Source organism: Aplidium turbinatum, chromosome 1 (genome assembly GCF_918807975.1).
Source record: "Aplidium turbinatum chromosome 1, kaAplTurb1.1, whole genome shotgun sequence".
Classification (NCBI taxonomy): Eukaryota; Metazoa; Chordata; class Ascidiacea; order Aplousobranchia; family Polyclinidae; genus Aplidium; species Aplidium turbinatum.
The window spans coordinates 19,062,167-19,078,911 of NC_137472.1; the positions used below are offsets into that span (position 1 = coordinate 19,062,167).

The window sequence follows — 16,745 nt, forward strand, 5'->3', positions numbered from 1 at the left end:
AAAAAGCAGAGCACTCTGCGCACCGGATAATTTCTACATATCTCAGGTCAGGATAAATTGTCCTTTTGAAATTAAAAGTCGCAAATTCACAACACAAAAGTTACAAAACAAAAAACATTGTATTTCAAAGCTTTTTTTATGGGTTTGAGAATGTTGCCAGGAAGCCAGAAACTTATACAAACTTTATGTTTTTGTGTTCAAAATTGAAAAAAAAAATGATACAAATTAAGAATTTGAAATTGACCTGTATCTAACTTCTAAAAAAAAAGAGATTCAGATTCAACCAAGGTTCTTGAAAAACAATAAGATTGGGGTCTGGTCCGGATTCTGTACACCTCTAATCATCAATTCTCAGCTTCATTAAAATTTCTATAATTCAGAAAAGAATAATTTATTTGGCAACACTAGAGCAGACTGCCAAGTATCACAGTGATACCATTTACAATTATCAAAATTTCAGTTAATTTTAGATATTTCTCCACAAATTTATTGGTAAAAAGATGCAACTTCAAAAATCTTTAGGCAAATAAATGCATGCAAATAAAATAAACATCTAGCTAAAATATAGGCTATATCGTTACGGCCTGCATGTATAATCTTTTGAAAACACTTTTTTATTTCCTTTTCGCCTTTAATTATTTCATGTGTCTAAATTAATGGGGTTGCGACTGCGCCAATCTTTTCAAAACTTTATAACGTATTTCAGTCTCAAGCACGTTTTCACATTCGCGTTTTGTCGCCTTCTCCCCTTTCTAGACTCCTGCTATGTTGTCGTTTATTGTCTTTTTTGTGATGGTCAGAAATATGAGGATTTACCACTTTTTCTCTCATTGAAGTGCTGGTAGGCTATATCGCTTTTTGCAGCTAGTAGTGTAGTAGGCTACCTTTTTCATCCAGAACACGTTAATCACAAAAAAAATAAAACAATACTATACACCGTATTAGTTAGACATTTCTATTGTTTTTCATTGCGGAATAAAATTACTAAATAGCTAAGCAAATAGTGCAAAAAACAAGAATCAATAATAATTTGGAGAGCTTCTGTTGAGATGAATCATTCCCGTTGCTTTCTGAAAATTAAAGACCCACCATCAGAGGAACGAAAAAACGTTTTTAGACCATCATTCAACAAAGAAATTGCTGGAGCAAACCGCGTCAACTGGCATTACAGCCTAATGATAACAAGCAAACAACTCTGTGAGAAAAACAGATCCCACGAGATGTAAGATACGGTAATCCATTAGGTTACACATGACCATAGAACTAACAAGAAAGAAATTCTAATTTGTCGTTTTCGAAACCTTCATGCTTTTTTTAGCATCTCATCCTTCTCTTTCTTCTTTGTTAATTATGTAGCCAAATGGTTTACCTTTTCGAAGCGTACACTTTTTCTCCATACCGGTACAGCTTAGGCTATAGGCCTATTTCTCCTTCTTCCTTGATATTCTATGGCCTAGCCTAATGGTTTACCGTAAGATAGGCTGCAGTACAAGTAGGCTAACTGGTTAGAAAACGCACAAAACAAATGACAAGACATAGGCAAACAATTGTGTAGTTAGGCTATAAGATGGGCTTATTCAGGGCCGGATTTAGACCATGAGAGGCCCAAGGCTATTCCATTTGTGAGGCCCCTCTCTATTTTTGAGCTCAGAATTTCTTTCTAAACAACATCACATGTCATTGCTTCATGTTAAAAATATGAGTGCATTAAACTCTTCGTTCTTTTCATTTTCCACATTCATGGGTGCAATTTTTATTTAAAAGAATAAAAATTTAGTTAAGGCAGTTTTGCTTTTAATTTTAATTTCTTTGATCAAACAACCGTTACAATAATTGTAAAGTTTATTTACGAGGACATAAGAAATAGTTACAGCCATCAAATAGAGTAAGACTAAGCTACCAATTTTTTTTTCTAGTTTTCGTCAAAGCAAAACCATGCAAAAGTTTATCAAAATTTATCTGTTTAAGTTTGTCACTCTCAATCAGGGGCTCCGGACACTTCCTGAGAGTGGGGGGGTAATTTAAGCAAGGGCGGGAGCAATGTTTTGACATCGGCAGGAGTCTTATTAAATTATCGCATCACATACTTCTGGGAGGTCGCCCCCAGACCCTCCTTCTTATCACTGAAAGCTTCAGTTTCTAAAATAGCGTCTAAGGCGGCATGTTTCGCGCCGAAGGCGCAAAATTTTTGCCATACAACACGATCTAAAATCGAAAAATTATTTCAACGAATCTGAAATCGCGAGCAAAAGCTTTATAACATTTGCCACATTTTTTGAGGTTTTTAGATAATTTTGACTGGACTGGACGTACGCAAAAATTCCTCTGTATTCTTCCTTGGCTCAAGTCCTCCAATTTCGCACTTCAGACGCTAAATGGTTACATTTAAAAGTTCAAAAGCGTTAAGGTCAAAGCTTTCTATAGTTTAATTTACAATTGCATGAATACAACACGATAACCTGTGCCATAACATCCGCAGTGAACGAAAAAGTTTCAGCATCTAGGGTCTACTCTAGGCCTACATTCAATTCAGAAAAAAATAAAATAAAAGCTAACATGCATTAACTTTTACAACAACCGAAAATATAAAGACATTGAAACAGTGCAACTGTAGTGGGTTTCGTTCGTGAGTGGTAAAAGCGAAATTAAACAGTTTGTAGCAGTGAGAACTATGACGTCACACATAGCGCATTGTGATGCGAAGATTTTTGATAGGATTCGTAGTTTGGCGTTGCCTTGCGAGTCGGCGTTTCCAAGCAAAAACCTCAAAAGTTGTGCAACAAAATAAAAACATGAAAATGAAACACAAAAGTAAAAAATATATTAAAAGTGAAAATTTTATCTCTACATTAGTGGGGGGTAATTTTGCATTAGTTACCCCCCACTCCGATTGGTGGGGGGGTAATCACCCCCGCGGCCCCCCTCTAACGTAGCCCATGCTCTCAATCCACAGAATGCTCAGCGCGGACAACCTTTCTTGAGACATTGTCGATCTCAGTTTATTTTTGATGCTTTTGAGCCTTGAGAGTGACAAACTTAAACAGTGACCATTAAGCGTAGAAACAGTCTTAATATTGCTTCCACATTAGGAAAGGCAGTGTTAATTTTTTCCTTGCACATAATTTCATAAAGGTCTCCATGAGACAAGGAAATAGATTGCTCTTCTGTATGGTAAGCCCTTGGTTTTGTGTTCGTCTCACGTACAAATGAAAATGTGGAAGTTCATCAGTAAGTTTCGGGTCAACATCTTCCGAATACGGGATATGCTTCCTTTACAGTTCTACTCCTCGTACAATTTCTATCTTAATTGCTTTCAGATTAGCAAAAAAATAGGAACATTTCTGCAATGTCACTGTACACATTAGCTCTTCTTAAATTGGCTTCAAGTGCGTCGAGCATAGGGATAAAGGAATTTATTTTAAACCTTTCCTTTGAAGAGAGTTCTCTTAAAGCGTCAGGTGCATTTCTTGTGCGTCAGGTGCATCTCTAGTGACAGCTCTGTAGTTAATATTCGGCAAGGTTGCTTTTGCTTGCTGATCAAACTCGTCAAACTCATCTCTAATTTCGATTAGAAAGTCTGTCAAACCAGATGTGTATAGAATTTTTTACTCTGAAAAGCTTGATATAGGCTATATATATACTTTAGGTAGGGTTTAAACTTGTCAAGTTTTTAAAAGAATTTCAAAATTCGAAACCGAATTTCGAGGCCCCTGGACGTTGAGGCCCTAGGTTTCAGCCTGCCTAGCCTATTGGTAAATCCGGCCCTGGGCTTATTGCATTTGATAGTTAGATCTTCCATTTCTATGATTATTATTGTCTGGTATTCAAATCTGTCTCGAAATTGATTTTAAATTCATTAATCTAATTGTAAACCTTGTTTAATCGAAATAAGGAACGCTACCCGTAGCCTAACTGTTTCTCTGTTAAATTGTTTGCTTGTTATCATTCTTGTGTCAGTTGTTGCGTTTCTGATATTTAGTTTAAAACTACCAGTACCGGTATAGTATTCTTTGTAGTTGGTAGCCTACATAGTCAAATTGAACTTATTATTGTCACTTTTTTTATTGTACCGTATTTAGAGATATCTAAATATCCGCGATTATATTCCACATATAATCATGTTAGACAATTCTTTATAAGGACACAGTGATGTGTTGATAGCGGTTGAAACTATTTTTACTTGTTTATAAATATAATGCTTCTTGTAAAAAAGGTTAAACCTATAGACGTTGCCAAGTTTTGTTTGTCTGCGGTAGGCTACAACAAAGCGAATTCTTTACCAAAGTTCTATCGATCGGTTTGTCGTGATTGTGTTGTATTAAAAAAAAAATCTGCTTGATGAAAATGTGCCACGAATGAATATAAGTTGAGAATTCTTCAGCCAAGCACATTGCAGAGAGTGTAGTCTTTCAAGTCTTATCTTTGATACGATATTTTAACGTCACAAATACAGTAAGCAGATAGCCTACGAATTGTTAATAAAAGAATTGAATTCGACATTTCTGCACTATCGTATAGCCTACATACTCTGCTCTGCCAATCAGCATACCAAAATCTATTACAGACTGTCACAATCAATGTGCTAGGTCTTACAACGGGCCGCTTGTATCTTGATCGAGCGTGCTGTTTTGATTGTAAAATTCTTATGCTACAGGTTATCATCGGTTATATTATCCTGAAGTAACCTCTGATTACGAAATCTGTATTATGTAACGTGTATTCTAGGTCATTCGATTGCTACGTGCAGTTCTAGAGTCTTCTTTAAACTTGCTTGTTTATGCCGCTCAATGCAACGTGACCGAACGATGAGTTCGTGTGATGCAACATTACGTAACCTTCTCGAAGTTACTAGACCGAACAAATCTTTTATAAATAGTGGTATAATTTGCGTAATGAATTATTATGATGATTATAATGAGTTGATTATGAGAGTTGTGTTATGGGTTGTGGATTGGTAGTTGGTGCAGAAATTATTGTTGAAAGAGAGTTGAAGTAATCGAATACAAGTAGATGAGAATTGGTGCTGATATAAATTGTGTTCGAAATTAGAGTTATTTGAGAAGCCGTTCGTTAAAGTCCTTCAAGAAGTTAGATTATCATTTCACTAGTAGAACCATTCGACATTTAATTGACTGCTTTTCGGTTTGACCTATTAAACTTATAAACTACGTCATTGAACCTTTCCAAGTCTTTTTCCTGGTAAGAAATAGAAAGAAATCGTGACATTCTGGGGGCTTGTCCGGGATAAACCGAAAAACCGAAGATTTACCAAAAGAATAAATCAACAATAAGTTGTCAAAATGTCGGATACCGTCAAACATGAGATGATTGAAGACTTACGGAGCATGGCTGAACGAATGGGGCTGAGTGACAATGATAAGTCTCAGTTTGTGATGGAAGAGTATCACAAGATAATGGCCCAAAAAGCTCAGCGAGAAGCTGACGAAAGAGAAGAAAGAAGAGCTGCTCGTGACATAAGGAAAGCAGAACTTGAAGCTGAAGCAGAAGAGAAGCGGGCACAGCGCGAAGCAGAAGCCGAAGAGAATTAGGCGCAACGCGAAGCAGAAGAAAGAAGAGTGCAATATGAATTGGAAAAGTTAAAACTTGAATTAGAAAGACAAAAGCTGGACATTGGTGAGCGAACAAAGTTAGAGTTTTAAACTGCCTAGAATACTCTTTAGGCTTTCATTTTTTTCTTGTTTTTAGGCGTTTCACTATCTCTCACTATTTGAAATTCAATTATTCCCTGAATAAAACATTCAGTTTGTTAATTTATTTCCAAAGTTGTTATGTTTTATTTTACAGTCCTTCATTTATCTTTATTTCTCCCTTTTTATCTTTTGTTTCAAAACAAAGAATGTTGCAGCAATTGATCATTTATTCTTCTCAGCGACAAGTTCCGTGCTGTGTTGGGCAAAAACAAAATTGTACCGAGCAGAATTAGACAGAATTACACCTGAAATCTTTTACATTCGTATAAACTTTTGATTTGAGTTTTAATGAAATAAATCGTATTTTCGCTAAAATGTCCGCAAGCAACATTTTTTGACCAATAACACAAAAAAATCTGTAGCATAAAGCTTGTAAGAATAAAGAAGCCGAAACATTTGCACTATTAACCGGCTCGGTGGCTTAGTGGTTAGTGCGCCCGCCTCTGAATCGGTAGGCATGGGTTCGATACCTTGTCAGGTCATACCAAAGACTTTTTAAAAATGGTACTGAATCTAATTTCTGCTTGGCACTGAGTAATGGAGTGGATTCGGGTAATAATGTAGGTACTCAGTTGCGCCTTTATACGGCTGCATTGACACTGTCTGCTTTGTAAAGCGCTGAGGAGCAACGCATTCTGCGATGGATACGCGCTATATAAAAACTAACATTATTATTATTATTATTGAAATAAATGTGCAATTGTATCCGATTACATGTGGAACAATGAAACGTGTTTGTGATATAGGCCTATGTGAGACTTAACTGTTTGAAGCAGAGTTTCGCGATACTGATTTTACCACCGTAGCCTATTGCATAGCCTATCCAAGAACATTAGCCTACCTCAGTCAAACCTTTTCCTTTATCAGTAACAAGAGAATCGATATTCAGAAATGCTAAAGACATTGTAAAAAGTGCATTTTTCTTACCCGTTGGTAGAGTTGTCAATGCTGGCTGAGTAGAAGTTATTCGTCCAGTATTTTGAGTAGAAAATGTGCTTTCTGAAGTTAATTGAAGTGGTTCAGTGATGGTTGTGTTTTCTATTTTTGTTGTGGTAGCTGATTGCGTGGAGAAAGAGCTTTTGTGTGTTGATTCCAATACTTCAGAAACAGCTGCGTTTTCTACTGTCGTTGTTCGGTCTAGTTGAGTAGAGGAAGGGATTTCATAGATTGATTCCAATAGTTCTTTTACGGTTGTGCCTTCCATTGTTGTTAGATCTGGTTGAGTGGAAGAAAAGCTTTCATATGTGGATTCAAATGGGTCGGTGACAGTCTTGTCTTCAATTGTAGTTTTCTCTGGTTGAACGGATTGAGAGCTTGCAAAACTTGATTCTAGTAGTTCTGTAACAGTCGTATCTACTAATGAGGTTGTTGTTTCTGTTTGGGTAGAGGACGAACTTTCATAATTTGATTCTTGTAGTTCTGCAGTGGTTGTGCCTTCAAATGCTGTAGTATCTGGTTGAGTGGAGAAAAAGCTTCCATAGTTTACTTCAAGCAAAGCTGTCATGGTAGCATCTTCTATTGTCATTGTTGATTCTGGTTGGATGGAGGAAGAGCTTTCATAGTTTAGTTCAGGTAGTTCTGTAATCACTGTGTTTCCGTTTGTTGTCTGTCGTTCAGTGGAGGCAGAGCTTTCATAGTTTGTTTGTAGTAGTTTTGTGATGGTTATGTCTTCCTTTGTTGTTGTCTCTGATTGGATAGGTGCAGAGGTTTTATAGTTTACTTCAGGTAGTTTTGTAATGACTGTGTCTTCGTTTGTTGTCTGTCGTTCAGTGATGGCAGAGCTTTCATAGTTTGTTTGTAGTAGTTTTGTGATGGCTATGTCTTCCTTTGTTGTTGTCTCTGATTGGATAGGTGCAGAGGTTTTATAGTTTACTTCAGGTAGTTTTGTAATGACTGTGTCTTCGTTTGTTGTCTGTCGTTCAGTGATGGCAGAGCTTTCATAGTTTGTTTGTAGTGGTTTTGTGATGGTTTTGTCTTCCTTTGTTGTTGTCTCTGATTGGATAAGTGCAGAGGTTTTATAGTTTACTTCAGGTAATTCTGTAATGACTGTGTCTTCGTTTGTTGTCTGTCGTTCAGTGATGGCAGAGCTTTCATAGCTTGTTTGTAGTGGTTTTGTGATGGTTATGTCTTTCTTTGTTCTTGTCTCTAGTTGAATAGGTGCAGAGGTTTTATAGTTTACTTCAGGTAGTTCTGTAATGGTTGTGTCTTCGTTTGTTGTCTGTCGTTCAGTGGAGGCAGAGCTTTCATAGCTTGTTTGTAGTGGTTTTGTGATGGTTATGTCTTCCTTTGTTGTTGTCTCTGATTGGATAGGTGCAGAAGTTTTATAATTTATTTCAGGTAGTTCTGTAATGGTTGTGTCTTCGTTTGTTGTCTGTCGTTCAGTGATGGCAGAGCTTTCATAGCTTGTTTGTAGTGGTTTTGTGATGGTTGTGTCTTCCTTTGTTGTTGTCTCTGATTGGATAAGTGCAGAGGTTTTATAATTTATTTCAGGTAATTCTGTAATGGTTGTGTCTTCGTTTGTTGTCTGTCGTTCAGTGATGGCAGAGCTTTCATAGTTTGTTTGTAGTCGTTTTGTGATGGTTTTGTCTTCCTTTGTTGTTGTCTCTGATTGGATAAGTGCAGAGGTTTTATAGTTTACTTCAGGTAATTCTGTAATGACTGTGTCTTCGTTTGTTGTCTGTCGTTCAGTGATGGCAGAGCTTTCATAGCTTGTTTGTAGTGGTTTTGTGATGGTTATGTCTTTCTTTGTTCTTGTCTCTAGTTGAATAGGTGCAGAGGTTTTATAATTTACTTCAGGTAATTCTGTAATGGTTGTGTCTTCGTTTGTTGTCTGTCGTTCAGTGATGGCAGAGCTTTCATAGTTTGTTTGTAGTGGTTTTGTGATGGTTATGTCTTCCTTTGTTCTTGTCTCTGGTTGGATAGGTGCAGAGGTTTTATAGTTTACTTCAGGTAGTTCTGTAATGACTGTGTCTTCGTTTGTTGTCTGTCGTTCAGTGATGGCAGAGCTTTCATAGCTTGTTTGTAGTGGTTTTGTGATGGTTGTGTCTTCCTTTGTTGTTGTCTCTGATTGGATAAGTGTAGAGGTTTTATAGTTTACTTCAGGTAGTTCTGTAATGACTTTGTCTTCGTTTGTTGTCTGTCGTTCAGTGATGGCAGAGCTTTCATAGTTTGTTTGTAGTGGTTTTGTGATGGTTATGTCTTCCTTTGTTGTTGTCTCTGATTGGATAGGTGCAGAAGTTTTATAATTTATTTCAGGTAATTCTGTAATGGTTGTGTCTTCGTTTGTTGCCGTATGTAGTTCAGTGGAGGAAGAGCTTTCGTTGTTTTCTTCAAGTACTTCTGAAATGGTTGTGTCTTCATTTGCAGAAGTCTGTAATCGAATGGGAGTCGTGTTTTCATAATTTGCTTCAAGTTGCTGTGTAACATTTGTGTCTTGTTTTGTTGTTGTCTGAGGTTCAGTGGTGGCAGAACTTTCATAGATTGCTTCAGGTAATTTTGTAATGGTTGTGTCTTCCTTTGTTGTCATCTGTAGTTCAATGGAGGCAGAATTTTCATAGTTTGCTTCAAGTAGTTCTGTAATGGTTGTGTCTTCCTTTGTAGTCATCTGTAGTTCAATGGAGGCAGAAATTTCATACATTGCTTCAGGTAATTCTGTAATGGTTGTGTCTTCCTTTGTAGTCATCTGTAGTTCAATGTAGGCAGAACTTTCATAGATTGCTTCAAGTAGTTCTGTAATGGTCGTGTCTTCCTTTGTAGTCATCTGTAGTTCAGTGGAGGCAGAACTTTCATAGATTGCTTCAGGTAGTTTTGTAATGGTTGTGTCTTCTTTTGTTATTGTTGTGCCTGATTGAACATTAATAGAACGTAAAAGGTGCGTTAGTTTGATTTACCAATAAGAATTAGAATTATACTGAATTTCTAAATGCGTTTCGTTTGATAACAAACCACAACTGGTATTAAACAAATACTTTTTTTTCTAAAAGCAAAAGAAATGGAAACAATGGCTGCAATCAACTCATCTTGATTATGATACTATTCTATATCTTTGTGAGCAAAATCACTTAGGCCTACTTTCATTGTTTCTACTTTTATTGTAGACCTACTCGAGTTGTGAATACATAATAGCCTTGATGATAACTTATGCCTTGTGACTTGTGAGTCAACATGTGCAACATGAAGACTATCTACCCGGTGATAGAGGAAAAAGTTAGTTAACAATCAAACAGAGATGTACGTATACGCCGCAAATTCTACGTCGCAGCCTTGCGGCGTAGACTTTTGTTTACGCTAACGCTTGAGGCCACATTTTTTGGATAGTTTGCGCTTGAGGCTACGCCGTAAAGTTTTCGCGTTTTTTTAGCGCATAGCGCCAACGCATACTTTTTAATGTATTTTTTTCGCTACAGCACGATAATACCTTCCAGCGCTGCAATTGAAAGAATGTTTTCAATGGGCAAACAGTGGTGCCGAAGTTAGTTGAGGATTGGGGGGGATAAATCAAAATTTTATCAAATTTTAGACAACTTTGAACATTGGGGGGGATGCATACTTTTATACACAATTTTAGTGGTTGTGGTAGGCCTATTAGGTTTATTAAACAATCACCGGACCTCGGTAAATTAGCTGCTAACAGCATAATACACAGACAAGAAATAGTGGAGATAAAAGCGCTACCTGTGCACTTGTGAATGACTGCTGCAAGATTAAGAAACAAGCAAAGAAAAATTGGTACCTCCAGCTGGATTCGAAGCTATGACCTTCCAATGAATACTTAGTTTTTCCAAAAAAAAACAACAGAAGTTATAGGCTACTTTTCTTTTTACCCTCTCCTTCACTAGAATCACTACACTTAGTGCGCTATAGGACAAACTCACTAGTCAGGAGACTGAAAACAATCGAAGCAACAGAAGAACATTTGCAAATTTATGACAAAAATGCCAACTTTCAAACACATCACAAGAACTTGTTACAACCAAATTGCGTTTTACGGTAGTGCTCATTGAAAATACATTAGCACTGTCATTTATGCTGATGTCATTAAGAATATTTTGGTCAATGTTGCAAACAATGCTAGCATCTAACCTTTCCTGTCCCAAAGTATTTCTCAGTCAGGTTTTCAATCTACGAAGATTGGAAAACGACCTCTCACAAGCAGCAAAGCTTACCAAGCAAAAAGAGGTTCTTCATCAGCTGGAGTATTTGAGAATAGAGAGGTTTTTTTCAACTCGGACAATGCCTGGTAAGCTCTTTTGGCATCGTACAGAGATTTTGGTGCTGTTGCCTTGCTGAATGAATCAATTTGATAACTCATCGATTGTCTATTCAGCTCTGGATAATTTTTGACCATTTCAGGAACTAAGCCGGTCTTGAAAATTCGTGCAAGTTCTTTATACTTTGCCAAATCAGAATTCAGGCTACTTTCAAACCTCTCGGTCAGTTCAGACATAACTCTGTCCATGAACTGATTGTAAAGTATTTTATAACTTAATGCAGTTGAGTGTCTGCAGTAGCTGCCATCGAGCCTCCACCCAATCTTTCAGGGACTCTTCTTTGCCGTGGTGCTTGCAAATAAAATTAGCAGCAAATTTTTCCGGAATACCTTCAATGAAGGTCCTTCATTGTCTAGCGTCAAATCCAAGACAATTAGAACTGTGATTAAACATCAATAAAAGAAAAACAACAGCAATTCGAGATGCTTACAAACAACTAAATCGAAGTACAACTTCATAGCAACTATTTTTTTCTGAATTATTGGGGGGGATGCTGCCAAAATATTGGGGGGGATATATCCCCCCCATCCCCCCCTACTTCGGCACCACTGGGCAAAGACATATTGGAACCAAAACACAGCAAAATGTCAGATGAACACTTTCAGATGCTTGTGTTTCTTCGTGGAAATTCAAAATAAAACTTGTTTGTTTCGAGTGGTTTATACCGTGTGAATGTTTGGCACCTAGCAAACAAAATGAGTTTACGCTGGTGTATGCGCTGGCGCTGATACCGCCGACTTTTTTTACAAGTTACGTTGACGCATACGGCGTTTGGTTTTTCGAACGTTTGCGTTTACGCTGACGGCGTCAATATTTTTTGTATGCGCGTATATCACTGCAATCAAATAATAATTTTCATGAAGTAATTTCCCAAAGTAAAGCCGAAAGATACGTTTTAGGGCCAATTTGTTACGTTTTATGTTGTTTCCTTTTATTTTACTTGCTAAAAGTGTATTTTGTGTTTTTATTTATAGTTTTGGTTTTGTTTTGTCGGAAGATATTTTGCTGCTGTACCACAATAGACGTGCGCCTAAATTGAGTTTATAAAAAAACAAAAAACATGAGTAAGTAGGCTATACGCTGTTATAAAAAAAAAATTGAAAGAAAGGCAGTTCAAAAAAAGTTAACCAACAAACGTTGCGTATGTTATTGCTACATACTCATGTTTACACAAATAATAAAATAGCTTTTACAGTACAAGCCAAACCTGATTTTATTAATTGAGCAATAATAAACATGTTCATACATTTTGTAGTATTGGACAGAAAAGTTGATAAGCTGTTGAATTTACAAAAACCCTCTCCTAGTTTGATGTTAATGTTTGTAGGCTACTAAAGTATTTCTATGTTTCTTACCTATAACAAGCGTCATAATGGCAAGCAAAACCAGGAGATGCATTGTAAGATTTGTATTAAAACTTTCTAGCTTGTAAATGCACTGTTGCATATCTTGCAAAGTAAAATACAAAAGTCGGCAGAAAAATTTAAGTTAGTGACGTGATTTCAACAGCGACCTGTTCAGAATATATAATAAGAAGAGAACATTGATTTTTTCAGGAAACGTATTTCAGCGTTTCATGGTAGGCTATTACAATAGTAGACAAATAAAAGTCGTAAATTTACATACACTGGTCTTCGTACTTTACAATTAAAAAGAAAATATTATAGACTACTAGATTTAGCAGTGAATCTATATTATTGTTTGCAATAACAGAAGGCTGCATACAAAAATATATCACATAATCTAACTTTTTATGTTAAGTAAACTCATGCTGCTAGGTCTATTCAAGACTTTCCTACACAAACGTTTTGTTAAAGCTAACGTAAGAACGTAACTCTAGGTGCGGTCATGAAATCGAACCTACAAAGTCTATCAGTAAACTATTCGTTTATCGACAGGCTATTGTTTCTATCGAAGGCTTTCGCTTTCAAAGGTTTAATTGGCAAGTTATTGTTTTGTTCACGCGTTTGAAAGAAGTTTGTATTATTCGCTATGGTAATTTTTTTTTGTATTGTAGTTGTAGTAATAATACTTTTATTCATGTTACCAACCTGTGGTTGACATCTTACCGAGCAGAACCGCATTGCAGTAAAAATCTTGTGGAAATCATATAGGCGAATCTACGCAGTGGCGTAGCGTAACTCATTTGGTTTGAGAATGGGACACTCTACTGTAGAAGCACAAATCTTCAACTTAACGCAAAATTTTCGACTTTGCCATAATTTAGTCAATGAAATTCAAACGTTTATTCATTATTGATTAAAATTAAATGCCATTTGTAATAAAACCTGTTCATCTTCAGCGTTTTAATTATATCAAACAAAAGTGAAAACTTGAGCAATTCACCAAGCTGGTTAAAAAAAACAAAACTAATTGCTGTATTGAAAATACAGTTCCTGCTGCATAGTCATGAAGTTGAGGTAAATAATAAATTTGGCTTGTTACAAGCCTGTTATTCCTCAGCATTTAAATCTCCAGTAGGTCTACAGCAGGGTTACTCAACTAATCTTAACAAAGGTCCAGTTTGACTAGTTGTATATTTTAGCGGTCAGGTGAATATGTTACTTCACACGCAACCACGAAAGTTGAACTATCTGTACCAAACTACTTTTTAGGTAAAATGTAACTTGAATTGGATTTCTGAGAAAGTGATAGGAAGTCTGGGAGTCGAAGCCCTCCTGCAAGAAACGTGGCAATGAGGTTTTTTTCCAAAAGCTTAAGGTCCACCTGCAAGAAACGTGGCAATGAGGTTTTTTTCCAAAAGCTTAAGGTCCACCATCAACACCCAGAAGGTCCGCATTCGGACCGCGGTCCACCAGTTGAGTAGCCCTGGTCTACAATAACAGGCTACAATGCTAAACAAAAGATCGTGGGTACAAAACAATTTGTTGAATATTGTACAAAACAGCAGACTGAGTTTTCTGCAAGATATTAACAGATATTTTCTTGCATTGTTTTATTAAAAACTAAAACAACAAACTTTAGAATCATTAGCGTAAAAACAAAAAAAAAATTAAACGAAGAAAGGCTTATATTCTTTTCCAATCATATTTGTGCTAAATTATTTGTAAATCTGCTTTTGTAATAGCGTATAAATTTGGACATTTAATTTACATAAGTTATAGCGTTTCAACGTGTGCGACCTTTGCAAGACACTGAAAACTGAAAGTTGACTGAGTTCACATAATTCTTAATTTACCCAAGCAGTTCCCACTCCGTCCCAATTCGAAATGCTAACAGAATTGAAGGTATTTTTGAATTTGCAAACCAATACACTGTTTTATTTGAATCTATTTTTGCGGCAGCTTTAAGTTTAATGTTTATCAGTAGTTGTCCTAAACCGCTCCTCTCCTGTATTTACCGTGATGTCGTTTTCACTGGCAAGATATTGCTGATTTAGTGTAAACTTTTAAATTGTAAAGGTGGTCTCATACTTGATTCAAGCATTGGGTAAGAAAAGATAAGGTTCTAACAGGAATATCTAAAGAAGGGGATACGAAGGCTTTTATTACGTCTGACAATAGAAGGGCTTTTGTTTATCGTAAGTAACCTGTGTAATCGTAAAATGACAATTGGCACCGATAGTAGTTTAATAAATCTTGTTATGATAACTTACATTGCGCTATTAACATCAGGCCTGGATATTCACAGCATGTTCGTGGTTGCTTGTTAATTCAACTACCCATATACTTGCTTTACATCTAGCCTCCTGCAAAAGGCTTTGTTATAAAAAACAGCTTTTTACTGGTAACTATTGAACTGTCTTTGTAAACAATTATTCTTTAAATATACTCTACATAACATTTGCCAACTGTCTTCTGTAGCTCATTGTACCAGCTGCACTACAAAACTTTCTACGATTTTAAAAAGAACCACATGTTTAAAGCACTACAAACTACTGCCCTGGTAGTGTCATGAGAATAAGGCAATCGCTGCGAGCCTTCATATCCCCTTCTCTAGATATCCCTGGGTTCTCATTGTACTAAGCCTTCGGCACTAAGGAGAGTATAGAGTGGCCAGTTCCTTTCTCTCGGTCGCCTTTCGAGCAGCAATTATGCCTACCCATTTTATTACATTCTAGGTAGAGGTGAGCGGTGTTTTCAACAACCAACTGTAGCCGGCATTCTGAATTTAAGCCTGTGTAAACTAGCCTACAACTTTAGTAAAAAAATGCTGCATTATATTTTGTTTTGCTTCCTTACAATGAAATAGTCGATTAATTTTTGTACAATAACACGCTAATTCTGAAACTGATGTGAGTACCCATGATGACCTGAATAAAGTTTCTGGATATACGGTATAAGCACTCTTGAATGTTTTTGCTGATTTAGCCATGGGGTGTCCTCAGTATTAAATTTTGTGCTTTGCATCGCTCAATAAATTTTGTCTGTTTATCTCTCATCTTTGCTATGACAAACTTTCATGATGCTATCAATACGCTTTTCGAAACAATTTTTTTGATGGAACAAATGGTAACAGAATACAGCGCCATTGAGCATCTGTAGAAAATTGCTGAAACTTTATCAATTGTATGAAGCTACACGGTATGTTAATGCTGCACAAACGTTTTGCATAGTTGAAAAAAGCTGCTTCTGTACAGTTTACATAAATTCAACAAAATCCAAAAACAGATCTTAATTAAGACTTTCCTGCACAAAGACAAAGCTAACGTAAGAACGTAACTCTACACTAAGTGCGGTCATGAAATCGAACCGCCAAAGTCTATCAGTAAACTATTCGTTGATCGGCAGGCTATTGTTTCTATCGAAGGCTTTCCCTTTCATAGGTTAATTGGCAGGTTATTGTTTTGTTTTCGCGTTTGGAATATAGTTTGTATTATTTGCTATGGTAATTTTTCCTTTATATTGTAGTTGTAGTAATAATACTTTTATTCATGTTATCAACCCGTGGTTGACATCTCACCGCGCAGGCTCGCATGGTTTTAAAACAATTTCTTGAAAATCATGTTGGTTGATTTAAAAATCTGACATTGAATATTTAGTAATATTTACAGCGTTAAAGATTTTCTGCCTTGAATTAACTTTTCTTAAACGGCAACCGTAACACTCCTTCAGGTAGCTTACCTCCAAGAAAACTATAGTTCTATATAGAAAGGCCGAAAAAAAGTATCTTTTAATTTTACAAAGCGGTTAACTCTTAACTGGCATGGCGGCTAGGAATATCAGCTACTGTAGTTTAAAAAAACTTAAGCAGTTAAGTTTGCATCGTTGACAAAAATGTCATTATTTAAGTTTCAAGAAGTTGAAAGAGTTTTTCATGGGATTATTTGTTAACTAGATTCTGTTCAAAATCTTGTTCGTGTAATGATTCCAGAAAAATCATACAATGAAGTGTTGTCCGGTTTAATGTGTAGCCAATACAAAAAGACTTCCTCAAATCGTGTTCTAAATTCTCTTTTGTGTTTCTAAAAGCCGTTAACTGGTTTTTGTTGCCTGGAGTAGCTAGCCTACAAACAACAACAAAAAACAATGAGAATCGTATTTCACAAGTGATTTACATGACAGTTGAATTTGGACTTTGGGGAAAACTGCTCTAATGAAACTCGTCGACGATGATGCGGCCTTTGACAAACTAAACGCCGAGCTCGTGAAACGTGCCAGGTTTGCTTCGTCAAACAATGTCTTCAGATGCATTAGCGCCTATAGTCGGCTGCGTAGCCGAGTGGCTGCGTAACCGAGTGGTGAGAACGTCTCCGCGACGTTCCAAAGGACGTGGGTTCGACACCGCTCCAAAGCACGCGGCT

The 16,745-nt window shown here is 36.5% G+C and overlaps 1 protein-coding gene across 1 annotated transcript; it reads right to left on the bottom strand.

Annotated features, from left to right (window-relative positions):
* Positions 1-482: 482 nt before the first annotated feature.
* Positions 483-12,379, bottom strand: LOC145786881 (uncharacterized). The gene is made up of 3 exons (XM_082598654.1): positions 12,337-12,379; positions 6,639-9,554; positions 483-1,070 (listed from the first exon to the last, which is right to left on the bottom strand). The coding sequence occupies exons 1-3, from the start codon at positions 12,377-12,379 to the stop codon at positions 985-987; spliced, it is 3,045 nt and encodes a 1,014-aa protein (XP_082454780.1). The 3' UTR covers positions 483-984.
* Between the last annotated feature and the right edge of the window lie 4,366 nt (positions 12,380-16,745).

Bases quoted from the DNA above. Each gene is read 5' to 3' on its own strand.
- LOC145786881 (XM_082598654.1), bottom strand. From the start codon at position 12,379: ATGCATCTCCTGGTTTTGCTTGCCATTATGACGCTTGTTATAG. The intron at 9,555-12,336 runs GTAAGAAACATA...ATGTTCAATCAG, and splicing joins CATTATGACGCTTGTTATAG to GCACAACAATAACAAAAGAA. The intron at 1,071-6,638 runs GTAAGAAAAATG...TTTAATTTTCAG, and splicing joins ATTGACAACTCTACCAACGG to AAAGCAACGGGAATGATTCA.